Source organism: Lathyrus oleraceus, chromosome 2, assembly GCF_024323335.1.
Source record: "Lathyrus oleraceus cultivar Zhongwan6 chromosome 2, CAAS_Psat_ZW6_1.0, whole genome shotgun sequence".
In the NCBI taxonomy this organism is placed as follows: domain Eukaryota; kingdom Viridiplantae; phylum Streptophyta; class Magnoliopsida; order Fabales; family Fabaceae; genus Lathyrus; species Lathyrus oleraceus.
In genome coordinates, this window is record NC_066580.1 from 359,745,136 (window position 1) to 359,756,883 (window position 11,748).

At 31.0% G+C, this 11,748-nt stretch overlaps 1 protein-coding gene across 1 annotated transcript; it reads right to left on the reverse strand.

Annotated features, from left to right (window-relative positions):
• Positions 1-4,556: 4,556 nt before the first annotated feature.
• Positions 4,557-10,154, reverse strand: LOC127119532 (cullin-3A). The gene is made up of 2 exons (XM_051049771.1): positions 9,779-10,154; positions 4,557-6,891 (listed from the first exon to the last, which is right to left on the reverse strand). Exons 1-2 carry the CDS (start codon positions 9,937-9,939, stop codon positions 4,857-4,859), a joined length of 2,196 nt encoding a protein of 731 aa, XP_050905728.1. The 5' UTR covers positions 9,940-10,154; the 3' UTR covers positions 4,557-4,856.
• Between the last annotated feature and the right edge of the window lie 1,594 nt (positions 10,155-11,748).

Genomic DNA, 11,748 nt, shown 5'->3' on the forward strand with positions numbered 1-11,748 from the left:
CATCAATTTCTCCTAATTCCTCATAAATTCTTCAGATCGAAGCGAAACATTTTCTAGATCCAAACTTTCAGTTCACACCAAATCCTCAATACTCATCCAAATTCAATTCTAAACATATGTACATGCTCTACTCATCAAGATCTACCATTCTATGATCTAAAAATAGCAAAAAGAGAGAGTGAAAATTGCATCACCTGGAAATGGAGCTTTCTGAAATCGCGTTCTCACAGGCTATGAAGCTCCAGATCACTTCCTCTACACTTCCTTTGAAGCTTTATGCAAAAAGAACAGGATGAAACTCCTTGAATGCACCTCAATTTCCAAATCCGATCCACTTGATAATGCTCTTGAACTGCTTGAATTCTTGATGAATTGCACCAAATGAATGATGATTCTTGATCAGTGAAGGATGAGGATCAAGAATATGTAAAGATCTTTGAGCTTTGTGTGAAGAAAATGAGAATTCGAAGTGAGAGAAATTTTGGAGAGTTTCTTGAATTTTGATCTGAAAATGCTATTATCCTAGTAATGATTAGGGTTTCTGTTTATATACTCCATGCTAATGACAATGCTAATCATATTTTCCATTGGTTAATCATGATTAGTGAGATATGAAGCCATTTGCATAAATGCAAAATGAGCTCATGTAGCCATAATACACGTGCTCCTCTCCATGCTAAGCTTTCAATCCACTTAAGAACATCCAATGGTCATGATTTGGATATCAATTTGCTTGTATCTCAAGCCAAAAATGAATGTTGAATATTTTCTTCAATTTGCACATGTGTGAAATAATGAACATACAAGCCTCTCTCATGCATGGAAATGGCTCATTTTGAGATGTCTTGAACATGAGAAGCATTTTTCCAAAAGAATGGACCAATTTGGAGCATTGTATCAAAAGTTATGCCATTTTGAATTTCCATGCACACTTTGTGATCAAATGACTATAACTTCTCAACCAATCATCATATGGACATGAATTAGGACGTTTTGGAAAGGGAAGACAAAAATCTACAACTTTCATGTTCACCAAAAATTCATTTGAAACTTATTTGACATTGACAAGTCAAGTTGAAAGTGGACTAAAACTTGCCAAATTTGGAAACTTTGAATTATAGGTCATTTTCCATTTTTAGTAACTTTTGCCATGACCTTTGAATCTTCAAGATGAATGCTTAGAATGATGAATGGACCCCATTTAAACATGATTGAGGTGTCTCAACTCATTTCCCCACCTCATAGCCCTCAGTTGACTGCACAATTGACTTTTGGTCCTCAGATGACCTTGAAATGTCTTGATTAGCTTGAGCCTCTACCACTTGATGAAATAGCTTCAAAATGAAACCCTAGCTCATGTAAGCTCCTTATAATAATCATGTGATCCTCATCCCAAGAAAATACCTCATCTCTTGCACAAAGGATCTTCTTGAAGCTCTTGACTTGGTGATTGCTTAAGCTACAAACAAAAGATGTTAGTGACATATTTTTGTGCTTTTGGTTAGTGAATAAAACAAGAAAAGTAATGATATACAATTCAAGCATGATTGGTGATCTCAAACCACTCACAAGAGATCCCTACCCAAAAGGAAAGGGAGCCAAGATGCTCAATGATCCTTGAGGCTATGCAATGCAATGTTATGATGCCATGAGGGATCTTAGGGACAAAATTAGGGTCTTACAGTATGTAAGGATGTCAAATGAATTTTGTTCAAGAAGACTCAATGTGATCCCTCATGATACAATTGTAGGCATCTCTAAAAGATAGATCATATTTATAGATCCTATTCAAATGAGTTTATCGGTAATAGTATCATCAAATGACAAATTAATCTTCAAAATGTCTTCAATAATTTGAGGAGTCAAAATGGATAAGTCATGAGTAATGTTCCAATTGATGTTTTGGATAATTGGATTGAACTTAGTTGTTTGCATAAATTGAATATTCACTGATAATATTATATGTAAATCTTTAATTTTGTATCTGAACCAATTGTCAGTCCATAATCAATGTTCTTCTCATTACCAACCTGTCATCTACTATGTTCCTCCATAAAAGAAAAATAATGCTTAATTTCAAGCTATCTTGAAGAAGAAATATAATGCATGATTATTTTTTATGCCTGGAGTATTTACTAATAAACATAAAATACCATTGATTATTGATAATCAATAACTTTCAACAAAGAGATGAACAATTAGCTTTATTTATTCTTTAGACAAAGGTGAGCAAATAAGCTTCCAAGATGTAGTAATCATCTTTCTACTGTTTATGCTACCTGTCCACACAATTTCTAATGCAAGAATCTAGTTTGTTCAGAAGATCGATTAACCATTCATAAATCCTAAGACTATACAGAAGCATGTCGTGTATGACTGAATGTACCAATTGAATCCTACCCATCATTGAAAGAAGGTGTCCCTTCCAAGTAACTAGTTGGGTCAATATTTTATCTGCTATGATCTAAAGATGACGAGTTCTAGGCTTGCCTTTGAATATAGGAACTCCAAGATAGTTAAATGATGTTTGTCCCATAGTAAATCCAAACATATATATAATGTGCATCAACATAGATCTAGAAGTACCTCCACCATAAAGCTTACATTTGGTTGGACTGGTGTGTTGAGCATAATTCTTACCATATTCTTAAAGGAGATGGTTAAGCATTTTTTCTGATAGTTTTGCAAAATATTATAAGATCATTTAAAAAAAATATGATTATGAATGATCATCTTACCAACTGATATGCATGTCAAATTACTTTGATTCACCAACATACGTAACTGTCTATTATTAAGTTTCTTTTTAACCATGCAAAAGAATAAGGGAGATAAAGAATATTGATAATTTTGCAAAATATTATAAGATCATTTAAAAAAAATATGACTATGAATGATCATCTTACCAACTGATATGCATGTCAAATTACTTTGATTCACCAACATACATAACTGTCTATTATTAAGTTTCTTTTTAACCAGGCAAAAGAATAAGGGGGATAAAGACTATTGATAGTTTTGCAAAATATTATAAGATCAATTAAAAAAAAATATGACTATGAATGATCATCTTACCAACTGATATGCATGTCAAATTACTTTGATTCACCAACATACATAACTGTCTATTATTAAGTTTCTTTTTAACCATGCAAAAGAATAAGGGAGATAAAGAATATTGATAGTTTTGCAAAATATTATAAGATCAATTAAAAAAAATATGACTATGAATGATCATCTTACCAACTGATATGCATGTCAAATTACTTTGATTCACCAACATACATAACTGTCTATTATTAAGTTTCTTTTTAATCATGCAAAAGAATAAGGGAGATAAAGAATATTGATAGTTTTGCAAAATATTATAAGATCATTTAAAAAAAATATGACTATGAATGATCATCTTACCAACTGATATGCATGTCAAATTACTTTGATTCGCCAACATACATAACTGTCTATTATTAAGTTTCTTTTTAACCATGCAAAAGAATAAGGGAGATAAAGAATATTGATAGTTTTGAAAAATATTATAAAATCATTAAAAAAAATATGACTATAATGATCATCTTACCAACTGATATGCATGTCAAATTACTTTGATTCACCAACATACATAATTGTCTATTATTAAGTTTCTTTTTAACCATGCAAAAGAATAAGGGAGATAAAGAATATTGATAGTTTTGCAAAATATTATAAGATCATTTAAAAAAAATATGACTATGAATGATCATCTTACCAACTGATATGCATGTCAAATTACTTTGATTCACCAATATACATAACTGTCTATTATTAAGTTTCTTTTTAACCATGCAAAAGAATAAGGGAGATAAAGAATATTGTTTCTCACTCCTCTAGAGGAAGAGAAAAATCCTAGAGTGGTATATTATTTTGTTTGACAAAGTATAATAGATAGCTAATAAGCTAAGTTATAGCAATTAAACTTTTAGTTGATATCTTATAAACTAGTTGATGAGAGATAGCAAATAAACTATCTAAATTGAGTTTGCAGTGTTTAGTAACATTAGGATTGTATTAACTTATCAATATATAATGATATAAAAAAGATATATTTAACTATTTATTTATTTAGGACAACAAGAGTAAAATTGAAAGAAAAAATTATGAACTATAAGCTTTAGATATAACTACTTAAATTAACTCAGGAAAAATAAACTAAATGGAAAGGAGATATATTCGATTGTTTAAATGTTTTACGACAGAATAAAAGAAATTTCTCATTCCACACAAATTATAAAGAAAAAACATGATGCTAAGTAATTAAATGAAATGAAATAGATATCAATATTCTGCTCCATACTAATCCAAAAGATGAAATGAAATTTTATTTTATCCCAAACAATCCAATCCATTTCAATCAATCAACCTAAACAAAACCGTTGAGTGAAATTTATATATCTTATATCTTATTACTGTGGGATCTATTCTTAAAATAGTAAAACTTAAATGAATTTCAACCAATAATGTGAGCATTATAAAAAGAAGAGTATTAGAGTGAGACTTGATAGCACTCCACACAAACAAGATTATAGAAGGAACCAACTTTTATTTGAATATAATAAGAATATCAATGAGACAGTCCATCATTTGGCAACAACTTTGTCACCTGTCATGAAAATGTTAATACTTCCAACATAACTAGAAATGAGTGTAGTGGAAGCAGGACATTAATCTGATAGGTGATGTAAAAAACCCATGCCAACTGGAACAGCAAATTGGTATACAGTAAGAATCAATGGATCAGTTAAAACGTCATTTTCACCTAGTTCACAAGATAAAACATTTGTATGACTTTAACCTCACCCAAACAAACAAGCTTACCAATTCTATGCAAGATACCTATATAGTTTTCTGTCACTATTATCTCTCTCCATAAATTCCCGCTCAATAAGAGACTCAATCCGTTTCTTCACATCAGTTAGATTTGCGATGAATCGCGACTGTAACATCTTTGTTACCTCAGCTATAAGATTGTTATGATCAAGTTGTTTCCTAGCTTTCATAATCCTTACTATTGCTGAGTCAATTTGCAACTTCCGGTCCTCTTGTACTTTTTGTCGAGTTTCCAGTTTCTCTGGTTCTGTTTCCTTTGTTGCAACTACAGTTCCTATTTTCACCTTATACAGTTTGCTACTGAACTCGTCATTAAAGAAGAATGCATCATCCTCACTGACATCTTTAGTCATAGGCTCCTTCCTGAGGACATTTCTTCCCTTAACCAAAGCCAAAGATTGCAGACACCTCTTCAAATCTGAAGCTGGAATCTCAGTTGCCTGCTCAATTTCCCTGTAGCTTAGTCTATCAGCATCATTAAACAGCATGAGAACACACACTTGATAGGTGGATACATTTAACTCATGTCTCTGTCCTTTCCCAAAAGTAGCTTTTAAGTCTGCTGTGCCCATATTATTTTGCCATGTCAATCTCCTGCCATTATGAATGCCGAGGTAATATGACTGAAATTTCTCGCAAAGTTCCAACATTTCCACCGGAAGGTTACATGCCACACTAGAAAGAGATGGCCAAGACCCTGCTGTTAGAACCTGCACAGTAAGTGTAGGACCATAACCTAACTCAGGGTGGCGGGCATAAAAGCCCTGCATTGTGTCTAAAGATGTTTTCATGTCAGTGAACATGCCCTCTAATTTTGCAGTAAATTGGAATCCACATTCTGTCTTGAGCTTAACTATGAAACTCCTCTCGGCATCATTAGAAACTGCTTTTCCAGACAAAAGCCGCTTTGCCAGATGCTGTTTGTAATACTTCTCAAACATATCTTTTTCGTCCAAGTACCGGAATAGGATCATCACTTTGTCAAGAGTAATCTCTACATCACCCTCGCTAACTCCCTTTAGACCCTTTCGAAACTTATCATCTACAAATAGTGAAATGAACTCTGGAGAACGGGGGTTCAAGTTAATGTAAAATTTAAACGCTAAACTCAAAGCATCTTGGAACAACTTGTCATTACTAAACGCCAAGTTTATAATCTTGTCGTATTTATCTTTCTCATCTAAGAGCCTCTGCACGAATTCAACAGGATCATTCAGCCTTTCTGGATCAGTAACAAGCTGTTTACCGGACTCTCTCACATGGGAAGTCATCACTTCAATTATATTCGAGAGACCATCGTTAACACGACGAAACAAGTTATACATTCTTCCCAAATCTTCATATTTATCATCACAAAGCATGTTAACTAAGCCAGAGTTCTCCATGTGGATTAATCTAAGCATGTGATTTTCAATCATCTCCTTCTCCACCACATTAGAAATCTTCTTTTCAGTCTTAGGGTCCAAGTAATGGCTCACTCTATCCATTTCCTCATCCAGGCGCCTCTCAGCTTTCTTGAGATAATCCCCACAATCACAACACTCAATAAATTTCTGGGATTCAACCCTGTAGAATTCAGCTGAAGCTTGCAGAAAATGAGTTTCAAATTCTTGTCTATAAGCAGGACCCAAATTCATCAGCATCATTGTTATATTCCTAATCAGTCCTCTATTAACAACATCCCCAACACGCTCACTGTATACTAAATCCAAAAGAGTATTCAACAGTCGAATCCTTATCTGGTTTGAATAAATAACATTTTCTCTCCACAGGTTCAGGCCAAGTTCATAAACTCTGGCCTTCCGGGTGTATGTGATATAAGTCCTATCCATGTACATCAGAATGTCTCTAATCATTTCTAACGCCTTATTATGATCAATCCATTTTCTGTTTAGTTCTTCCAGAAAGGAAGTTCCTTGAGTTGCTTCAACAGATCTGGCTATCTCTTTGAGATGAAAAGTCATGGTGGCAACCAACCCAGAGTATAGCTTCTCACCAAATTTGTGAAGAACCATATTGTAAGCATTCCTAAACCCACAAAATAAAGACAACATAATATTAGATGATAAAATACCCAAAATAAAGAAGATAAAGTACAATATCCATTTGATGTGCACATGTCAATAGGAAAATTTGTAAAGCAAGATCATCTTATTTACAAAAGCAATTCATTATTTCAGATTTATAAACTACTAATTCCAAGAGAGGACAGAATACCCAAAATAAAGAAGATAAAGTACAATATCCATTTGATGTGCATGTGTCAATAGGAAAATTTGTAAAGCAAGATCATCTTATTTACAAAAGCAATTCATTATTTCAGATTTATAAACTACTAATTCCAAGAGAGGACAGTATGAAAGTAGGCCACAAAATCTAACAAGTGTCTAACCACAGCATGTGTAACTTAGCATATAGTTATCAGTTTAAAATTAGCATTTGGATTTAAAATTCATGCAAAGAAATTCAAGATTTATGTGTTCCAAAAGATTATTTTATTTTCATTATTAGGCCCTACTAGAATTATTAAGAATGTATAGTGAAACACTAAAACACCACTATGTGAAATAGCTGATAGAGTTGCAGACCAATAGCGAAAGCCGCATAGCGATTGAAATAGGGAAATGGAGACAGAGGACAGCCCATCTATTGGAAGGTTTACGTATCACAGTTATTACAAGAGAAATACTAATTGGCACACATGCTTATTTTTCATTTTTATCATTTTAAGAACCCTAAAGTTAGAGCTGGCTAGTTAGTTAAACTAGTTTGAGCTAGGGTTGAAGAAGAAGATGGAGGAGTTAAAGGACACGGGTTTAAAACCTGGTAAAGGAGAAAAATACTAACATAACACCTAATTACCAACACTTGCCTATCTAAAAAAAACATAAAGTTCTCCTTTTTCTGCTATTGCCGCTACATCAGCTAGCATAAACTGGAATAGCGGACGTATTACCCTAATAGCAAAACTAGGACAGTGTTGTGGTTTTCTTAGTGAAATCCTCTATGCTATAGAGCTGCTATCCCCACTATTTGACAGCACTAGGTAATTTCAGGTAGACATTATTTTTGTTTTCATGACTACATTTGCAATTGAAATGTTTATAAGGGGAAAAAAGCATTCCTTACTTCAGAAATACAAAATGAAATAAATGCTCTCTTTCCAAATAAGATTTCAATTTGGGTCCTTAGCTTAGCATCAACGTATTTAATATGTAATAAAGAGTCCATTGCTCGGAACTCAAATCTAGGTTATAACCAAGTGACTTGTAATTAATACGTTAAATATTAAGATTATTCAGATGTTAGAAGGATAAAACACTACATGAATCTAACAGATCCCTATTTCGAACCTAGGTTATAACCAAGTAACTTGTAATTAATACCAGAAATAATGAGATTTCAGATGTTAGAAAGATAAAACATTACATGAATCTAATAGATCCCTATACACGTATTTAACACGTAAAAAAGAGTCCATTGTTGGGAACTCAAACCTAGGTTATAACCAAGTCACTTGTAATTAATACGTGAAATAATGAGATTCTTAAGATGTTAGAAAGATAAAACATTACATGAATCTAATAGATCCCTATACACGTATTTAACACGTAAAAAAGAGTCCATTGCTGGGAACTCAGACCTAGGTTATAACCAAGTCACTTGTAATTAATACGTGAAATAATGAGATTATTCAGATGTTAGAAGGATAATACATTACATGAATCTAATAGATCCCTATTTCCAGTTTTGAAGCCTACAGCCTTCGCACAAAGATGACTTGCTACAAAAGGAATCACTCCAAGCAAGAAAATGGGTGCTTTACATAGTCAAACATTAACCTTAACATATTATATGTATCGTTAACACTTGATGGCTGCTTTTCAAAAGATTTAAACCAAGCACGACATCATATCATAACAACTACATATCCAACACAAAATTTCAGCTTAGCACAGTTTAGCAGAGTGAAGAATACTAAACAAATGAGGTCACTCCTGACTAATGAGCTATAAGATGCAAAAATGTATTGCACTAGTCCAACAATTAACAAATGCAACATCATAGTTGTTGATCCCCAAAAACAATTATATCACTAACCATCCAAGACTCAATAAGCATACCACTAAGAATGCCCCTTATAATTCATTCACCCAATCCAACCTTTAAAAGAAAAAGAGAAAAACATAGCTTTTGGATATAGAGCTTAATTAAACAGTTAGTCAATAAGCATTCTATCAATATAAGAGTTTACATAGAACCTATTTCTTTAATCAAATAGCAAACTAGCACAAACTCTACATACTCTGAGAGCAGCTTATGACAATAAGTGAACCTTTTATATAAAAAAACGACAATAAGTGAACCTATTTCGTTAATCAAAGATGAAATTAGGGTAAAATCATCATAATCTGAAAGCAGCTTATGGCAATATATGTGATACTCTTTTTTTTTTTAATTATAATAAGTGAACCTATTTCTTTAATCAAAGACGACATTCGGGTAAACTCTACATAATCTGAAAGCAGCTTATGACAATAAGCAATTTTTTTTCATAAAATAACAAGTGATTTGAAGGAACTAATCAAAACTGTTTTCGTAATTCCGTCCAAATATTTACGCAAGTAACTACTTAAGCCATAACATAAGCATATAAGCTCTTCCAAACATCCCCTAAGTAGTAAACCCTAAGAATGCTTGGACTTGCTTTCATATACACCAATTCAATCATTTCATAAACCCCTAAAAAAAATTCAACAGCAACTACAATACAACTACATATCTTAAAAAACAAGCTAAACAATTACAAAATTATGATCAAAATCAATCATCAATTCATCATAATAACAATAACAGGTAAAACAAAGTTTTCTAAGAATCAACAACAGTAAGAAAAAAACCATGAAAAAAAAACCTGTAAAGCTCTTCAAAACTGAGACTACTAGCATTCTTATTATATATCTCATGAATTGCATGCTCCAGAATCTTCCAAGTATGTTCAGCATATCTCGGATCCATGATAACTCTGTGCTTGAAAGCCTCAATCTGAAAATTCCTCTTCCTCTGGTTACTCATCTAACGAAAACTCTCTTAACCTAGATTCCAAAAACCTTCAAATTCAACAGAAATGGTACAAAGAACTCAGTGAAAAATGGGTTGAGATTGGATTCGAAGTTGTGCGTGCAAGAATGACAAAGTGCGAAAGTTTTGCAGTTGAATGAAGTTCAGCGGGTTTTATGCTATCAAGTTTTCGGTTTCGTTCAACGGATACAGAGGTAGAAATGGGAAATGGATTTTTTTTTTATTTAAATTTAAGATATGATATGATTTAAATACTTTAATAGAATTTAATTAAAAAATGTATATAGATGTCTTGAGAGCTATGAATTTGATACCAATTTGACCAATCTGGTATGCTATTGTAATAAAAAAATTAATTACTAATATACTTTTATTCTGTAGTCAAATATGAAAATATTAATATGATTATATTCAAAAAATATAAATGGTAAATTTAATTAAAATATACAAAAAAATCATAAAAATTAAAGGGAAAAAGAAAAAAAAATAGAAAAATAATATATGTTTTAAATAAAATAAATAAATCAAATAGCAACATTCATGTATTAAAAAAAACAGCAATATTCATGTAATTAAAAGAAAATAGAAAAAAAAATATATACCGACATTCTAAAATATTTTTATAAATTTAATTAAAATACATTGTAAAATAACTTTACACTATCAGTTAATCATATGTCGGATATTAAAAAAAGTTTAACTTTTATTTTAAAAATCTATAAAATAATACAAACGAATTATGATAATGAATTTACAAGGTAAAAGTTCTTATATTGACGGTATATAATAATTAATTTTATATTTTTACACAATCAATTAATAAGAGAACGTGTATTCCTTTATTTACATTTTTATTTTTGAAATAGTATAAAATATTTTAATTAAATATTTATGTTTTTTTTATATCAACAGTGTATATCTTTAAATTAAAAAAAAAATAACAACTAGAAGGAGGAAACATACAAAGAATCTGCACAAATTGGTATAAAATACATTTTCTTAAGAAATATATGAATGTAAATATTGTTTTCAAATAGTAACTTTTTTTTTTGCAATAATAGATATTGGTTATTTATTTATTATTTATAAAGAAATTTAAGAAGAAAAAAAAGTGATTTAAATTTTTAGGAAGAGAAATAAGAAAAAAGAATGAACTAGGGGTTAATGATAAGTTGTTGAAAAAGAAACCCATAATTCATGGCATGGAATATTCTTCTGGTAATTTATCAATAGAGACTTCTTGTTTGCCTTGCTTGGTACACTTGGAAAGGAATCAGATGACCAGAAAGTGCTTAAAGATTTGTACTTGATTTGTGTATTTGGGTATTGTAGTTTTCATAATGGATATTTGCATATGTGGATTTCCTTTAAAATTTTATAATATTGTTTGTTAGTTAAGAAAGTCATCATCATAACTCATTTTGTGCACTTTGGCAGTGTTTTAATTTTATTCAAATTTATGTTATTACGGCTATCAGATATTATTTTAAATTTAGAAATTCATTATAATTTTATCTTTTACAAAGTATGCTACTCTATTCTTGATTTTTAAATAACGTGAGAGTTTGAAATAGGTACTACATTTTAAAATATCAACAAAATTTAATGGTAAATGTCATTTTATCAAATATATTGTCTATCTAAATTTTCATAAGATTTTTTGGATTCATGTTACCTAAAATGAGATCGTAATCATATCACAATGAATATTTAAATTATTATATTTGACTTTTTCTTTTTTAAATTTATAATTAATAGAATTGATTTTGAGAAGGAAGAAAAAAAAATTATGAAGAAACAAAT